Consider the following 20052-nt stretch of genomic DNA (forward strand, 5'->3'; position numbering starts at 1 on the left):
ATACTTATATCTATAAAACAAAATGTTTGAAGGTATGTTATTATGTTTGTATGTCATTCCGGAGTTTACCGTGATGAAAGTATACCATTATGTTTTCAGATATTTGAAGGGGTGGTACCTTCCACGCACCCCAACTTTATAAAGCGCATTATTCTTCAAAGTTATAAAAGTATCGATTCAAGAATTTGTAACTTACGTATTCTCTCGTATACAGGGTGAGATACAAAACTGCATCAAAGTCAATCGCCAGTATTCTTACATTTCTTTAAATATTTATTGAGTGAGAGAAAGTAATGTCGGAAATAGCATCAAATTTTAGAATAATTCTAGATTTGTTCGAATTGGTCACCTTTGCACGATTTATGGCCTTCAAACGACCAATGAAACCGTCACACGCTGCCCGAATGTTGCTCTGCGGTATTTTGGTCCATTGGTCTATATTTCTTCCCTGTCCTTAACTATCATCTCGTGTAAAATTCCATGTCGATTGGCTTGGAAGATGCCCCTCTGTATCTCCAAATTTAGACTTGTCTGCGATATTTGGCTATATTCGTCAACGAAATCATCATAAAAAGCCAGATATTCGCTATTTGTGTGTTTTGGATTTCGCCTGTAAGTTATTTTCAGCGTTTCGGTAGAATGGATTTTTTTTGTATTTTTTCGCACAAAAGTAGTGGTCCATTTTACTCCTAGTCCTAAACTCTAACTTCATGCGAGATTTCGTGTCCTTTGGTTTCTATTTTATAACGGCTACAAATAAGGAACATTTTTAGTTGATAGTCCATTTAAACGCCTCAATATATTGCGGAAATTTTTAAAAACAATAGGCCTAGCCATTCTGAGCCTACCCCTACCCTTATGAAAATTTTCGTGAGGGTCGGACGAAAGTTGCAATCTCTATATAATAACCCCAAACAGTGTCTTTTGTGTCTCGTACCATCGCTCGTTACCATGATACTGGTAGCCTAGCCCGACGTCAAGGAAGTGGACGGAAGAAAACAGCAACATCAGCAGAAATGGTTCGAAAAGTAAAGAAGCGACTTGACCCGCGTCGCAGAGGGCGAGAAATCGCTCGTGAGCTGAACATATCGCAATATTCCATTCGGCAAATATTGAAAATTGAGCTCGTGGCAAAGCCATTGAAATTCCAAAAAGTGCAGGAACTTACACCGCAATGTAAAGAAAATAGACTAAAAAAGGGGGAAAGAGTTGCTTTGCTTCGCCGAAAGTGGCGAATTTGGTTTCCTCCGATGAGAAAACATTCGTTGTCCAGCAGCTTGTAAACAAACAAAAAGATTGCGTTTACTTACAACAGCCGATGATAGCTCTCCGCTCGTATCAATCGACAGTGGCATCAGAATAAATGCCGAATATAATCGCGAAAACATTCTTGAGGGTGTATTAAAGCCTTGGGCACGCAAACATTTTGGCCGCAGACTTGGACATTCCAACAGGACTCACTCAGCACGCGCCACCCATTAATGGTTACAAAAGGAGGTTCCTCGCTCCATTTCCAGCGCACAATGGCCCCCAAAATCTCCGGATACCAATCCGTTGGACTATTGTGTATTATGGAAAGCAAGGTTGGCATTTAAAAATATCAAATTGTCGATCACCCCAAGCAAGCGCTTCGCCTGGAATGGGCCAAAATAACGCAGAACAACAAATGTAAAAATTATGGCTATTGACTTTGTTGCAGTAAGACAGGTAAATTGTTAAAATAGAATAGACCTCCTTGTGGTGTAGGGTATAAACAGTAAAGAAAGTCTTAAAGGCGGGCGGGGCCGACATACAATTAAAAGTTTTTATGGGAGAATTAAATCATACACGCTACGATTATAATTATAATTTAAAGTTCAAAGGACTAAATATGCCGAAGCATTTGTATCTTTTAAATTCATACTTGTATTGCCCATTTGCGGCACAATTAATTTGAAATCGGATAAAAATATATATGGGAGCTATATCCAAATCGGAACCGATCTCGATAAAATTTGGCAAACATATTTCTGAGCTGTATTTGATATATTTCCCTGAATATCGTTGTTACGGAGTGCATATTACGGCTGTGGGTAACAAATATGACAAATCGGATGAACAGTATTTATGGGAGCTATAGCTATATCTGAACCGATCTTCACCAAATTTGACGTTCTAGCTTCTAGACTCTATTCGGTTGTAAGTACCAAATTTAATCCAATTTGGGCAAATATAAGATGTTTGGTGCACAATCAAAGGTAAATCGGGCGAAGTTATACATCGGAGCTATATCCAAATCTGAACCGATCGCCATAAAATTTAGCAAAGTTATTTCTGAGCTGTATTTGATATATTTCACCAAGTATTGTTGTTAAAGAGTGCATATTACGGCTGCGAAGGACAAAAATAACAAATCGGATGAACACTATATATGGGAGCTATAGCTATATCTGAACCGATTTTGATCAAATTTGGCATACTTATACAGGTCCAATCTGATCGTACGTGCAAAATTCCATAATATTCGGACAATAGTATGCACAATAAAAGGTAAATCGGACGAAGACATATATGGCAGCTATACCTAAATTTTGGCCGAATATCTCCAATTTCAATAGGGTTCGTCCTTGGGTCAAATGATTTGTGCAAAATTTCATCTGGATAAGGCAATAAATGCGAACTGTACTTTGTTTACAAAAATACATGGACAGGCGGATGGACAGACGGACGGACTCAGAATGTGATTCTATGCAGACCATCAAAAGGAACTATGGGCCTATCTCGTTTCCTTTTGCCTGTTACAAACAAATGCACAAAGACATAATACCCTGACCACCTTGTGGTGTAGGGTATAAATATGTAATAAATATTTTTTTACCAATATAAACAACTCATGTAAACAATGAATCCTTGAAATGTCCATGAATTCTATTTACAATAAAATTTTAACAAAATACAAAAAAATCGTACCACTTTCCATTCACCTACAACCAAATTCATTGGACCATCCTCGTTACGACTACGTTGTCGATGGCACATGCAGGAGTTCGTCTCATACCAGTTGCAAACTAAAACCCACAATGTACGCACACAAAAATTTCGGCAAAAGTTAAACATTTCTAGTTGAAACGATACATATGCATGCGGGTATTTATGTGTGCGTGTATGTATGTGTGTGGAGAATGCAAAAGGATAATGTTAGTAATTCAATAAAATTCGCGCGGAGCCCTACACACACACGTAGTCACCACGAGTGGCGGTTACCATATGGCATATGCACTGCGGATGTGGGTGGAGGTTGTGTCTGCGTAAAAAGCTTTTTTCGATATATTTTGTGGCTTTGAAATTCACTTAGCCTCCATTTAAGAGCAACGCGCTCCACGCTTTGTTTTGTTCTTGCTTTTCGCACAGCAAATTGTTGTTGTGCTTGTTGTTCTAAACAATTTAACAGTTGATTTACGGGGTTACATCAGGTGTGGAGATGTCTATTTATTAGTTCCGCAGAGCAAAGAACAACGCACACACATCGAGAAGTTCGCAATTATGCGGACAGGTAAGAATGTGGGGATATGTGAAACATTACCTCAGCAACATGAACTGAGAGGGTTTTGATTTTTGCAATTATTTTTCACTTATTGGGCTACATTACAAAAATATGCACAATGTTGTGGTCTGTCCATAAAGAAAAATGTTTCTGGTTCTATATATAGACAAAGCATAGGAATCAATTTTGACATTTTGATGTATCTCGCACAAGAATTTCAAAATGTATTCAAGAAAATTTGTAATTAATAATTAAAAACCAAATTGTTTCAAAATCTTTACGGAATTTCTATTTTTGTATTTCCAAGTTTAAATCCTTAATTATATCAGAATTAAATAGACAATTTATTAAGGTAGATGTGGTTTTTCTCATAAGACCTACCCAGGGCGATCCTGAATTAGCTATTGTCAGCTTGTATCATCAGCTATACAAATTAAAACTAAAGTAATATTTGAACCAGTAAAGAAAGGCCATGATACCATACACCATATAAACCCATTTTTACCAAATTTATTATTTCTTCCAGACTAAGCTCGTTTGTATGCTCTACAAACCACTCAATTCGGGTTTATATTAACTATTTGGTGCACAATATACTTGAAATCTCGATAAAATTTGGCCAAAGTATTTGTGAGATATATTTGATATGTTTCTCCGAGTATCTTTGGTATGGAGTGTATATTACGGCTGTGAAGAGAAATTTAACAAATCGGATGAACAATATATTTGGGAGCTATAGATATATCTGATATATGTCATCTTAGCACCAGATTTTGTGTTAGCTAAGAGATTGGGGTGTGTGTACAATTTGAAGAGAATCGGATGCTTATTTCCCATTTTTTTAAGTGATAATTATACAAAATTCTGATCATTTGTAAGGAGCTGCCAGAAGGACTGGTCCGATATCTTTCACATTCACACCACACCTTGTGCTGATAGGAATATTGGAGTGTGCCGAGTTCGAAAGCACTTTATGAGCTTCATTGTTGTTCAAAATGTTGACCCTTTTTGGGGGAGGTACCAGAAGGAGTGGTTATTAGAAAAATGTAAGAAGTTCCAAAAGAATCCGATGCTTATTTAGATTTTTATGAGAGTTTGGTTATTCAAAATGTTGATTCCTTTTTTGGGGAGGTACCATAAGAAGTGGGCCGTTCTATCTAGGTGTTGTGTTGGAGGAATTATTGCTGATATAAATATTACAACGTGCCAGAATTGGACATATCGACTACTTCCTAAGCTTCATAAGAGATATGTACACATTTTTTGCAAAAATATTGCAAAATCTGAAGGAAATCGAACATTTAAATAAATTACATATTCAACTCAGATGCCTGGTTAAGAGAAATATTTAAATATAGCGAGTTGTAAAGAATCGCCGACTTGCCCGCAGTTGAATTTGTGTAGAATTTTATGGGGGTATTCGACGATTGTTATACGGAAGTGGGATTTACAAAATCAAGATTAAACCCCCTGTGGTAGCAAAAATGTGACTCATAAATGCTTAATGCCTCTGGGCAGAATCAGTTTCCGCCAATTTGAAGTCTGTTTGGGAAATTGGTCCAATTTGTCTGAAACCTCCCTCCCAAAATGGTAAAATATAAAAAAATACAAAAATTGAATTCAGCGAAGGCAGTATCCGACATAGTGCAAACCTGATTCGTCGACTTAGCGACGAAGGTGCGAGATAGGACTGTTTTTTTTTTTTTGAAAATTCGTACTAAAATATGAAAAATACAAAAAAAAGTAATATTTTGAGACCATTGTTTTTGGAGCCATTAGGAGATGCTATGAGGTAGGTTTGTCTGTGATGGACAAAATGGTGTACGTTAAGTCATGTTGGTAATTCGTACTAGAAGGGTAAAATTACTAAATATTTTAAAACTCTTTAAATATGCATGCCTGTATAACCAAAAACTTGTTCGGAAAGACGTTTTGAAAAAAATTCTCGAAATGTACTAAAATATAACTAATATCTCTAAATGTTTGAAAATTGCTACCAAGGGACACAAAAATTATAAAGATGTACTAAATAATATACTATTTGTATTAATGTTATTTCTGAAAGGGAAAGAGATATTGGCGCATTTTACATATGGCTACAGAGGGTATATATCATTTGATACGGTCAAAACGTGCCTAGTCGAAATAACGGTTTTAGACCCTAGATCTCTTTGGATCAAATCCGTTTCAGAACATTTGGAGTCGATCTAGCGATGTCCGTCAGTCTGTCTCTCTGGCTGGTGCGCACGATAACTCTCGAAGGGAGTATCCGATTTGGTTCAATCTTGATACATCGTAATATTTTTGTCAAACTTAGATCGAGTTCGGAGGTGGGCAATATCGGTCCACTCCTTCTGGTACCACAAAAGTTCGAAATTTTCAAAGAATATATTTTCTGCACAGAAAGAGAAAGGATGATTCAAATTTGCCCAAATTTGGAAATTCTTATATTTGCAACAGTGCAAGGTCAAGTTCGAAAATGGGCAATATTTTAAGAGTTGTAATTATTCAAAATTCTGGCCTTTTGTGGGGAGGTACTTGATGGAGTGCACCGCATCACCCCCATAAAAGGCCAAAATTTTGAATAATTACAACTCTTAAAAAAATATGAAGTAACAGCCCGATTGTCTTCAAATTTCACACATCCCAATATTTTTACTATCCCAAGACCTGGTGTTAAGATGGAATATATCGGTCCACTCCTTCTGGTACCTCCTCCACAAAAGGTCGAAATTTTCAAAAAATGTATTTTTTGCACAGAAAGAGAAAGGATGATCTGAGTTTACTCGAACTTTGCGAATCCTAATATTTGCGTCAGTACTAGGTCAAGTGTGAAAATGGACAATATCGGTCTACTCCATCAAGTGCCTCCCCCACAAAGGGTAAAAATTTTGAATAATTACAACTCTTATAAAATGTGATGTAAGAGTCCGATTGCCTTCAAAGTTCACATATCCTAATATTTTTACTAACCCAATGTCTGGTGTTAACATGGAATATATCGGTCTACTCCTTCTGGTACCTCCCCCACAAAATGTCGAAGTTTTGAATACCCATGTAGCTCATAAAACGCAAATTAGCATCCGATTCTATTTAGACTTGGCACATCTGAATATTTCTATCAACACAAGATCTGTTACAAAGATGGTATAGATCGAACCATTTCTTCTGGTACCTCCCCCATACATAGGGTTCGTGATTTTGAAAAACAAAACGCTCAAATAAAGCGAAATAAGCATCCAACTCTCTGCAAATTTCACACATACAAAAATTTTTGTTAACACCAGATCTGTTGTGAAGTTGATATATATCTGCGAACCCTTTTCTGGCACATCACCCACAAAGGGACACAATTTTCAATGAATTTATCTGTCATAACTTTCCAAACAATTTAGCAATTCTTTACTTCTTGCTATGCCCAAATATTTCTCTCAATAAGAAGCCTGATATGAATATGGACTTTATGATTTCGTATAAAATTGGACATAAATATCTTTTCTTTTTATTTTGCCCAATATTTCGCTCAATATTTTTTATTAGCATTAAATAAAGTATAAAAATGGAATATTTCGGTAGACTCTAACTGGTACAACACTCACATTTTAAAAATTTCTAAAAAATTATTACATATCTCATATAAAGCGAAGGAGTAAGTCCATATAATCCATACCAGGAATGTCGCAATATTTATATCATATTTTTGGGTCCTATACGAAGTGGACAGTATTGGCCAATTCCATCGAAACCTGCTCCATAGAGGGTCAAACGTTTGAATAATCGTAGCACTAGCCAAAGTATATTTAAATAATAGGACATAGGCTGAGGGTATATATATCTGTCGGAAATGCCGACTGATACTTTTTTACTTGTCTAAGAATAATTTTACCATTTTTTACTAACATTGAAGTTGTGTTGTATAAAGGGGTCGTTGTGGAAATGCGAGCAATATGTGTAGGAAAGGTATTAAATGGTACTAGATTTGGTATAAGTTAATGATAATTTTGTTTAAGTCCAAGGTAGCCAAAATTGTGAATATTGGTATGGGGATCACTGAGTGAGGAGCGTTTAGCTTTCAGGTAATGCGATTTATTTAAAAAAGTACTAAATGGTACCAACATTAATATTTAATGTCTAAAAACAGCTAGCATCGTAAATATTGGTATTATGATCACTTTGAGTATGAAGCTTCTATGTCAGGAGATGGATTCAGGAAGGCGTACGAAATGTACTAAATTTCAGATAGGGGATAAGAATGAAGCTCAAATTATCAATTTTGGTAAAGAATCACATTGAGGGAGTAGCGTTTCAACAAGAAAGTGGATTTGAAAATCCACAGGTACGACAGTTACTAAATGATAGATAATTTGGGGTATAATAAAGGCAAGACGATTGGATTGTGAATTTTGGGTTACGTGTCCTTGTTCGTAGGTAGATGTAAAAACGCGGTGTTTTTGGAAATACCGGAATTCGAAAATTCTTTATAAGATAGTGGGGTGGAAATATATGTATCTTGAATTCTGAAGTAGAATATATCCAACATTTAATACCAAAGATGTTGGGAGTGCAGGTACAACCAGATTTTTACAATTTGCTTTGCTAAACAATGATTCTCGTTACTCCATATCGAAATAACGAAATATTCAAAATTGTTAATAATCAAAACTTAGGTACTTTTAGTAAGCTTTGGTACCACCATTTTATTCTCCTTTACTTCCCTTGTTGTTCTCTTGTTTATAGATTTTCTTGGCTTTTAAGCACTTGTATATTTTTATTTATTTAAAATCTTTAAATAGATATTTTTAGAAATATATATCAAGAGGGAAACGTGTTGCTATTACTAAGGGCGCCTGATCTCGAAATCAGCGGTATTATCAAAACGAGTATGCCCGCCACTTGAAAAATTTACAGTTGGCCGGTAGAAGCCATAAACTAATTATGCCAATGGACGATTGACTGGTGGTGATAGTGAATGAGTGAGGGATGCTGCCATCAAACGTGTTGACTTCTTTTGCTTGGGGGGCATAACTGCTTCGGTGACTCTGGCTGTATGTCGATGACATTCTGTTTCTGCTATTGGCCAAGCAAACAGACCAAAACCAACAGCTAAATTGTTGAGTGTCATTGCCAAATGAAGAACTGGTAATCGAAATAGAAGATATCTCTCCATCAGCATGTACTTGAATACCACCAGCCTATGCTGCGATTGAGAAATGTTTTGCCTTGGGGGAAAATAGCGAAATTAAAGAATACTTTCTAATTATTCAAGTGCGGTAGGGTATAGCCAACAATTGTTTGAACAATCATGATTCTCTGCAAAAAGCTTCCAAGAATTAATAATTTAATGGAAGAAAGTTTTTTCTTTTTTGCTTAAATGAAAAATTTTTGCATATCATTTCCCTTTGTGACGCCCAAAAAGAAGCCAAGATACCAACAGTGACCAGCAGCAGTACCCGACCGCTTTTGAGAAGCGTATAAAAGCTATGGTTGTATCTTGATTTGACATTAAATCACATTTACAGTTCCTGGTAATAACGTCGGAGAAAGGCAAGGTGGTTGTCGAATAGGAAATATGGTTTCCCATAAATTATTTGGAATTTTACTCATTGCCTCGTCTCTATTGGCCTGTGTCAGTGCTGGTAGGTTTCTGAAATAATTTATTTTGCAATATTTGCTATAAAAATATATTTTGTGTTTTATTAAAGCCTCAACTAAGAGACCTGTGGTAAATAAACGTCTGGCTGGAATCTATGTCAAGGATAATAAGAATGGCGAATTACGTTTTCTAGCCTCAAATAGTCAAATTAATGAGGCCATCAATCAGAAACAGGAATTCTTGGAACAGCTGAGGCCCACAACCACTGGAACCGGTAACGGTGTTACCCCAATTATTATCAACACTGCAACGGCCACAGCTACAGCTACTGGCACTGCCACGGGCACTGGCACACTCACCACAGGAACAGGTACTGGAACTGGCACTTTAACTACCACCGGTGCAACTGGTGGTGGTGGTGGTGCGGGTGTTGTCGGCCCATCACCAATTGGTGATCTTTTGCCACAAATTGTTGCTCAGGCTGCCCTGCAAAGACGTCGTCCTGGAAATAACCGCCGTCGTGTTGTTAATAAGCGCCGCCGTGGTGGAAACAATCGTCGTCGTGGTAACAGACGTGGCAACAACAGGAACAAGAACAGACCTCAAGTTTTTGTGGTCAGACCCCGTAACTAGAAGCAATGGATGATGATGTGTGGAATGTGAAATTAAATTAATAAAAAACAAATCTAATAAAAAATATGTGCCACTTTTGATTTTTTTTTTTGGGGATTTTGAAACTGATTAAAAATAACCTCAAAATCATATTGAGAACGAGATCGTAGCGATCATAGCGATACACGTAAGAAGTGAACAGTTTGAAAAGAGAAAATTCAGCTAGACTAAATAATAATCACAGAGAAATCTAAAAATACGATCGACCGGAACTTTGTTTGCACGAAAAGTATTAAAAGTTACAAATTTGGTAACATGATGTTTTCAACGGATACAGCTAAAATCTTGAAATTAGAATCAAAGTGACATTATAGAAATAAAAGTTGGGAAATATGCCTGATCGAAGGAGGTAATTTTGGAAACGTGTACTTAAGTGTAAGTGTTTGTATAGATGTTTACTAAGTTTGCATAGAGTGCAGGAAGTGGAATCGAAAAATAGATTTTGGTATTTACATCACTGTGAGTGTGTAATTCAAAGGTAAGGTGGTGGATATGGAAATCCGGACTTTATAGTGTGATCACTGTGAAAATACGGCGTTGGAAATGCTATAACCCATACGAAAATGATAAAATTGTACGAAATTTGGTATAGAGAAAGTAATCTAAAATTATGAGTTTGCACATACAAAACACTGTGGGCTTGTAGATGCATACTGTTAAGAGGACGAAAAATGTAAAATTTGGTACCGAGTATAGGATGGTATATGATTCCATCAAAAGTGTAAAGGGTTGAGACCAAATGTATCCAATATCCTCCTCTTCAATTATTGCGGATTTTTACGAAGTGTAAGATAAATACCAAATTTGTTACCGAGTATTAGGATGCCTGTCAATGTGTAGCTTCTAGTTAAGAAGGTTTATTTAAATTATGGAGAATATGGTGTACTAAATAGTACTAAAGTTATTATAATAATAATAATTGTCAATATTGCAATTAGGATCAAGGTGGTGGACTTAGAAATGCGTACAATATGTGTTCGAAAAGTACCAAATTGCGGATAAGAATGGAGTTTGAATTATCAATTTTTGTAAAGAATCACATTGAGGAAGTAGAGTTTCAATAAGAAGGTGAATTTGAAAATACTAAAGTACGTACGAAAATTACTAAATGGTACTTAATTTGAGGTATTCGATTGTGCATGCGGATCATTATGGGTGAGTAGGATGTAAAAAAGCTGTGTTTTTGGAAAAACCCTAATTCTGAAATTCATTATGATTATCACTGCGAGCACTTGGGATGGATTTGAACAATTTTAATATTTTTAACGCAGTAAATAATATTTGTCACTACTGTCCTCAAGAACTCAAAAAAAAAAAAAAAAAACAAGTTAAAAAAAATAAAAGGCTATACCAAAACGTGGAAATATTCATGCAATATTTCGCCACCGGAGCTACTACCCATGATCAGAAAAAATGTGGCAAAAATCATCGGGAGGTACCGTTATATGGGGGCTATGCACACAATGTTTCGCAATACGAAGTAGAACCTATTATGACCTACAAATACCAATTTTTAGTCAAATCCGTGAAAAGATGTGGAAAAATCTTCAAAATTCCGAATATCGGGAGGTACCGTTATATGGGGACTATACAAAAACGTGGACCGATATATCTCATTTTCAATACCAACCATCCTAGACACAACACAAATTGTTCTGCTAAATTTAATTTCTAGGTCAAATCGTGTCTTTTACAGACGGATATCTTTAAATCGGCTTAGAATTTTATGCTCATTACAAATATAAATACTTTATGGAGAATGATAAAGTTAATATACCCTCATTTCCAAATTCTCTCTTCTGAACTTTATAATATGCCCATATTTGAACGTGTATATATTAAGTCAATTTTCTGCAATGGGATATACAGGGTGAGACGAAAAAAACTGTAATCAACTTCAGACTGCTCTCATTTCTAAGCCACTCGTCCGACAGCTATTAAATTTATTCCAGTGACAGCTCATTATATTTTTTACAAGCGTACAAAAGAATTTTGTTGAGAATTTTCCAGAAAAAAAGTTATTCGTGATGGAATTCAAGCGTGATAGTGTGATTTCTTTATATTTGGCTGGAAACCACATGAGATTATCGTTAGAACACTCCAGCATTTAAATGTGAATAAATCTCTTGTGTCTCGTACCATCGCTCGTTACCGGAAAAGAAGTGGACGGAAGAAAACAGCAGAAATGCTTCGAAAAGTAAAGAAGGATCTTAATCGAAACCCGCGTCTCAATGGCCGAAAAGTGGCTCGTGAGAAAATATTGATAAATGTGCAAGAACTTACACCGCAACAGATAGAAAATAGACTCAAAAGATCTCAAGAGAGACTTTGCTTGGCCGAAAGTGGTGAACTGGTTTTCTCCGATGAGAAAACATTCGTTGTCCAGTGGTTTGTAAACAAACAAAATGATTGTGTTGACTTCCCAAAAAGGTCAGCTGAAACTGTGCACCTTTGGTTGGCCACCAGAAGAACTCAAGCGCCGGCCATGGTGATGGTGTGGGCCGCCATAACAGCCGATGGTCGCTGTACACTCGTATTAATCGAATATTATCGCGAAAATATTCTGGAGGGTGTATTGAAGCCTTGGGCGCAAACATTTTGGCCGCAGACCTTGGGCATTCCAACAGGACTCAGCACCATCGCACTCAGCACTCGCCACCCTAGAATGGTTGCAAAATGAGGTTCCTCGCTTCATTTCCAGCGCACAATGGCCACCAAAATCTTCGGATACCAATCCGTTGGACTATTGTGTTTGGAGTAATTTGAAAAGCAAGGTTGGTACTAAAAAATACCAAAGTTTCGATCACCTCAAGCAAGCGCTTCGCCCGGAATGGGCCCAAATGCCGCAGAGCAACATTCGGACAGCGTGTGACGGTTTCATTGGCTGTTTGAAGGTCATAATTCGTGCCAAAGGTGACCAATTCGAACAAATCTAAACTTATTTTAAAATTTTATGCTATTTCCGACATTTTTTGCTTTCATTCAATAAAATTAAAAAAAAAGTAAAAATTATGGCGTTTGACTTTGTTGCAGTTTTTTTATCTCACCTTGTATATGATAGTTACATCTTAATTAAAAATTATATACATTTGGAAAAAAATAGACTTTTGCCGAATTTTATTGTGATGCCGTCAATATTACGGATTTGGGAAGGAGTACCTGCAAATCTTTCGAAATAATTTTGAGAGATGAAGATTTTCAGTAAATTTGGCACATAAAGGTCAAATATTGTCTTAAACACAAAAATATATACTGTTCGTTGTAATATTATGGATGTGGTACACAATATATCACGAAATCGGTACACAGTGTTTTTGTGAAATCGGACAGAAATATATTTGGGAGCTGCAGAAGTGAACCGATTTTAACTTAATTTTACAAAACGTCATTGATTTGGTGATCACATCCTATCTTATTTTAAGAAGACTTCAAAATCAAGTCTGGTGGACACTCGCATTTAAACGGTTTTTATCAAATTTAGTCGAAATCCGCGCCTATTAAGCGTTGGGTGCCTAACAAATTTGAATTTAGATGATTTTATATGGCTGCTTTACCCAAATCTAAGCCGATTATAACAATGTTTAATGGGGTTCGTTCTTGGGCGAAAAAATAAGTTTTGCACAACTTCGTCTCAATTGGACCATAACTAAAACCTGCTTTTCGTTTACAAAAACAATCACTCGGTGATCCATAAATCGACCCCGAATATGATTCTATGAAGATCGTCTAAAGTAAGTATGGGTTTATTTTGCTTGTTACAAATACATAAATCTCTCCTTGTTCGATTTCAGTACAATTAAGTTCTAGTGAAAGTACATTAAAACTTAAAATCGATATTTAAACATGAATCATGAAGATATAGCCCTGATGTAATTCTAATAATTATGGTATTTAAAAGGAACTATTTAATTAATCAGGTGTCCGATTGTCATGTTATTATAGAACGATATCAGAATCTTTGAATATTTCCATTTGGTTAATTTTCCTCAATTTCCCCCATGAAATTGAAATAGCAATTTAACATTGCTGCACTTGTCCTCCTGGTTCTGGTATTTTCTTCTCTAATTTACAAAGCAAACTGTTGAACAGTTGTTTTGGATTCCTTCATTTGTTTCGTTTTTAATAAAATCTCAGAAAAATTAGATTAAAACGATACAATGCAAAAAACAGAGACGACACAGAGAGAAAAACCTCCAGTTCACTCAGTTGGACAAAAGGACACAATGAAGCGAATGAGACAAAGAACGGAATGGAAAAAAAATATATACGGGGAACAAAAAAACGGAGGAAATTGTTCATCTTCCTTTATTGTTTGTTGCTATACCTTTGAGATAGGGAACAGCGGGAACAGGAGTATATTCCATTCCATTCGTTACCTCCTCTTGCACCAAGGCCAAAATGGTCATGTAAAATTTACATGGCTAAGAACGTTGTGCGATTGCAAATATGGTCAAATGCCATCCATACACGTCCTTTTACATGGTCTGCCTTCTTTTCATTTTGTCCACTAAGACTGTTTGTGTGCTTATGTGTGTGTGTGTGTGAATGTTGGGAGCTGATGGCCCCTTTTGTTTTGTAATGATTTGATTTGAAATTCATTTGAATTATTGGTTGCTTCCGGTTTCCGGTGCTTTCATGAACTTTCTTTGGCCATTAAAGTTGGAAACGATTCAACGAGCATAAATGTTGAAGTCGTACCACCGAGCCATGCACACAAACATGTACATGTTGACTCTCTCTCTCTCCCTGTCTCTCTTTCTGTGGTGTGTATATGTATGTCATTGCACATTTCCTCTCAATGGACTTGCTAGATACTTTTTGGTGCGCCGTGGATTAGTAACCCAGCAAACTTTTTAGTTTAATAGTCGTTTTTCAATATATTGGAAATAATTTTATGTGAAGTATCAGAAGGTGTGGATGTCGGTCCATCCCATCTTCACAGCAGATCTAGTGTTAGTGGAAGTAATGGGATGTGCGAAGTATGAAGGCAACCGTATGCTTACTTTTTATAAATGTTTTGGTTATTTAAAACCTTGACCCTTTGCAGTAGAGGTACCGGAAGGCATCTAGTGTTGATGGAAATTGTGAGAGCCAAGTCTGAATGGAATTGGATGTTAATTTCGCGAATTATGAGCGTTTCAGTTGTTCAACATTTTTACCCTTTGTAGGGGAGATAAGAAGTATACCACCTTCACACCTGTCCTTGGGTTAATAAAAATATTTTAAGATGTGTAATTTCAAGACTAGTGGACTCTTACTCACATTTTAAAAGATTTCATAATTCAAAATGTTTACCCTTTGTGGGGGATGTACTTGATGGAGTGGACGATATTATCCATTTTCACACCTGACCTGGCACTGGTACAAATATTTGGATCATCCTTTCTCTTTCTGTACAGTAAATAATTATTATTTTTTTCTTTTGAAAATTTCGACATTTTGTGCAGGAGGTACCAGAAGGAGTGGAAATATTTAGTCCATCTCCGAACTCGATATAAGTCTGATAACAATATTACAATGTATCAAGTTATGACCAAACTGGATACTGCTTTCAAAAGTTATCGTGCCCACCACTAGCTAGGCAGACGGAAGGACATCGCTATATGGACTCCAAATGTCCTGAAACGGATTTGGTCCAAAGAGACCTAGGTTCTAAACCCGTTATTTCGATGAGGCACTTTTTGGCTGTACCAAATGACATATACCCTCTCTAGCCATATGACTGAGAGCATAAAAAGATGGTGGCAGAGGCCGTCTATTGTAGAGTAGATCTATGGTAGAGTAGATGGTAGCAGAGGCCATCCACAGTGGAGTACATGGTGTCAGATGCCGTCTACTGTTGAGTAGATCATGGCATAGAGCATCTACTGTAGAGTAGATGGTGTCGGAGGCCATCTACGGTAGAATAGATGGTTTCGGAGGCCATCTACGGTAGAGTAGATGGTTTCGGAGGCCATCTACGGTAGAGTAGATGGTTTCGGAGGCCATCTACGGTAGAGTAGATGGTGTCGGATGCCATTTACGGTAGAGTAGATGGTGTCGGATGCCATTTACTGTAGAGTAGATGGTGTCGGAGGCCATCTACGGTAGAGTAGATGGTGTCGGAGGCAATCTACGGTAGAGTAGATGGTGTCGGAGGCCATCTACGGTAGAGTAGATGGTGTCCGAGGCCATCTACTGTAGAGTAGATGGTGCCGGAGGCCATCTACCGTAGAGTAGATGGTGTCGGAGGCCATCTACAGGGTGTGGAAAAACTGCAACCAACATCAGACTGCTCTCATTTCTAAGCCACTCGTCCGACAGCTGTTAAAATTATTCCAATGACAGCTTATTACATTGTTTACAAGCGTACAAAAGAATTTTGGTGAGAATTTTCCAGAATTTCCAGAAAAAAAGTTATTCGTGATGTAATTCAAGCGTTATGATGTGATTTCTTTATATTTGGCTGGAAAACCACAAGTGGCTATCGTTAGAGCACCCCAATATTTAAATGTGAATAAATTGAAATTCCAAAAAGTGCATGAATTTACACCGCAACAGAAAGAAACTAGACTCAAAAGAGCTAAAGAGTTGCTTCGCTTGGCCGACAGTGGTGAACTGCCGCATTTGGTTTCCTCCGATGAGAAAACAGTCGTTGTCCAGCAGTTTGTAAACAAAAAATGATCGTGTTTACTTGCTAAAGAGATCAGGTGAAAATGTGCACCTTCGGTTGGCCACCAGAACTCAAGCGCCGGCCATGGTGATGGTTTGGGCCGCCATAACAGCCAATGGCCGCTCTCCGTCCGTAATAATCGACCGTGGCATCAGAATAAATGCCGAATATGATGGCGAAAATATTCTGGAGGGTGTATTAAAGCCTTGGGCACGCAAACATTTTCGTTGCAGACCTTGGACAGGAGTCAGCACAATCGCACTCAGCACGCGCCACCCAGGAATGGTTACAAATGAGGTTCCTCGGTTCATTTCCAGCGCACAATGGCCACCAAAAGCTCCGGATACCAATCCGTTGGACTATTGTGTCTGGAAAATTTTGAAAAGCAAGGTTGGCACTAAAAAATACCAAAGTGGCGATCACCTCTAACAAGCGCTTCGTCGGGAATGGGCCAAAATACCACAGAACAACATTCGGGCAGCGTGTGACGGTTTCATTGGCCGTTTGAAGGTCATAGTTCGTGCCAAAGGTTACCAATTCGAACAAATCTAAACTTATTCTAAAATTTGATTCTATAACGAAATGCTTTGTTTCAGTAAAATTAAAAAAAGTAAAAAGTATGGCGTTTGACTTTGTTGCAGTTTTTTTTTTATCTCACCCTGTACATTAGAGTATATGGAATAGTGAGCCATCTACATCTAGTTCAGGGACAATCTACTTTGCAGAACGATTCTATATTGAATGATACATATTATATAATAACATTCCCTGACCGGTTCTCAGTTACATCAATTCCATTTTTATTCTCCACATTGTTTGTTGGCCTAGGTGTTCATTGGGAAAAAACAAATTGCAGTACGTTTTTTTTCTTTCTTGGTAACATACAAACTGTAATAATATTTTTTTCTCTTCCTTATGCTATAGAAAAATATATAATTGTGTGAGTATGAAATTACTTGTCCTTCGTTTGTCTTGGACCCATGGACAAAGGACATTCATCGTCATTTGATATAGACCAAAAGGAAATAAGTTTCACATTTATGCCAAGCCAAGAAGAGAACTTTTGCATAGCTGACGTCTAAGCTTGGTAGCCGTTCAAGCGTCAGGCATGCTTGCATTGCAGCTTTTCCGAGGAGCAGAAAAAACGAACTGGGAACAGAAAAAAAAAAAAGAAGCAAGAAGAATGTAGAAGTTCCATTTTACAACTCCGGCTTGTGCTTAGGACCCTGTTAGTGTTGTCTGTGAGTAAACATTTCCGTAAGTTTCATTTTCATTTTAATTTGTTCGTCGTTTTCGCTGTCGTTGTCGTTGCCGTTGCTGATGTCTTTCTTCTTCTGCGGCAGCAGTAAAGTTGGTCCTTGGTAAATGAAAAACGTCTCCTCTGCTAGGTACTTCGTGTTTGACAGATAGTTTCGTTCGTTCGACAGACCGCCAGACATACACACAAACGCCAGGCCACACATTCACTCACACACGCACACACTAGCAAAAAGAGCAAAGAAAAGTTGGAAAACACTTTTAAGTGTCATTTTCAATTAAAATGCTTTTCTTGAGTTATTTCACAAATAGAAATACACACACTCACACATACGGCAAGCTAAAGAAAAAACAAAAATCTCTTTCACTCACACACAGAAACGCACACACACAACTCGACTGATTGAGATAGTCATTCTTCTTTTTTATTGACAGGAGCACACCAACAAAAAAAAAACAGCCAGGCACCAACATAGTTTTCCTTGTCCTGACATTCTCATCCAGTCCACATAACTGGCAGCTACGAAGACTTTGAGTTCTCATTTTTAGAGTTTCGGTTAGTTTGTTTAGTATTCATATCTCATACGCAGAACTAATTTATTGAAACTTTTAGTAATTTTCTTGTCGTTGCTTTAGTCTTTTTTGTTGCTGTAGCTCCAGCTCTTGGTTTCCTTTTATTTGTACCAATATTCTTAATATACATAAATTTCCAGAGTATTAGCTATACAAATAGCCTTGCATACAGAGAGATCCTTACACACACAGAGGCACACACACACACACTTGCATTTATTCAATTCCAAAGGAATAAAGCTCACGACTTTTTTCTCAAAGTGTGAGGGTTTGTTCGATTCCAAGGAATATGGTTGGCTGTAACTACCAACGTCACAACTATTTCCGATGATAAATGCATAAATCATTCAAATAGTTTTCCCAGCACTTTTCCCACTTCCGCTTTCAACCGTCTCTACGAAAATAGTTTGGATTTTTTCGGGCGGAGGTTGACTATATCCAGAGTTTTGCAAAAGTTTAATGGATTTTAAATGAGTGTGGTTTTATTAGATATCATTGAGAATGTATGGGGACCAACCACCATGGACACACACACACAGTCACAGCCACACATTGGCATCCACATGGTGTGTACTTGTGTGTGTGTGTGTGCGAATAGTTTGGTAATTGCATAGATTGCTTAAGAAAATAGCACACAGTGGAATTATTGTGTCGGATTGAAAAGGGTTTTGATAAGTAATTCATATCCAAACATATTTCGTGCGTATGTCAAAGTTTTCATGGTATTGGGGAGTATTACAAGATTATTTCATTTATCATAGTATTTTAAAGAGAAAATCTTAAAACTAATATTAAAAATAGAAACTGAAAAAGTGTTATATTCGGCAAGATTTGAATAATTTTTAGCAGGTTATTTTAAATTTTACAATTAAGTTTCACCTAAACTTTAAACCTATGCGGTTGAAGATCGAAAATATAATTTGGGGAAAATTTAGTCTAAAAATATGTAATTAAAAGTTTTTACACCACCAAGAATAGCCTTTTTAATTGGTCTCAGCTCATTGTGAATTGTTGTATGACAAAAAATTTAGATAATTTTTGGTCTTCAGAAGAACATTTGCTTTTTAAGTTGCTGACTAATAATATTTGGTGTGGGAAATTCGAAATTGAAGTGATATTGTTACGTACGTAGATCAAAACCCCCCTAGGGTATTGCGTTCTCACTCTGTTTTAGGGCTCTTGAAATAAACTTTGCGAAATGTTATATAGATTTTTGAAATATAATAGGGGATATGTATTACTTCTAGACTCTAGGCTCAATGTGATACACTACACTTTTTCGTGTCGCTAAATCCTAATATCACGAATTGTTTCGAGATATATTTTCAAAAAAAAAGTTAAAAAGCAGTAAGTTCGGCCGGGCCAAACTTTGAATACCCTCCACAATTTTCCAAAAATAAAATCCTTAACAAATCCTGTTAAAATTTTAGAAATACCGAATATAGCCGTTATATTGGGGTCTATACGACGTGGACCCACATAGGCATTGTTTTTCATAAGCCATTACCATATTCAAATTCAAAACTTGAAATAAACGGTGAATAATGTAGCTAAAATCATCAAAACATCGAATAGGGAGAGGTACCGTTATATCGGAGCTGTGCGAAGACCTGGACCAGCATAGACAATTTTCTGTCACAGGCTGTAGCATCCATTACGAACTTCAAATACCAAATTTGAAACAATTCCAGTGAATAATGTCGCTAAAATCATCAAAATACCGAATATAGGGAGGTACCGTTATATGGGGGCTATACGAAGACGTGAATCTGCACAGATAAT

The 20052-nt window shown here is 36.9% G+C and overlaps 1 protein-coding gene across 1 annotated transcript; it reads left to right on the forward strand.

The window, feature by feature from the left end:
- Positions 1-436: 436 nt before the first annotated feature.
- On the forward strand, positions 437-9749 carry LOC101900729 (uncharacterized; the record flags this gene model as incomplete). Its single annotated transcript, XM_059121524.1, has 2 exons — positions 437-470; positions 9226-9749. Coding segments are annotated over 2 exons (558 nt in total), but the record flags the coding sequence as incomplete, so codon positions are not given.
- Between the last annotated feature and the right edge of the window lie 10303 nt (positions 9750-20052).

This window comes from Musca domestica, unplaced genomic scaffold (assembly GCF_030504385.1).
Source record: "Musca domestica strain aabys unplaced genomic scaffold, Musca_domestica.polishedcontigs.V.1.1 2, whole genome shotgun sequence".
Lineage (NCBI taxonomy): Eukaryota > Metazoa > Arthropoda > Insecta > Diptera > Muscidae > Musca > Musca domestica.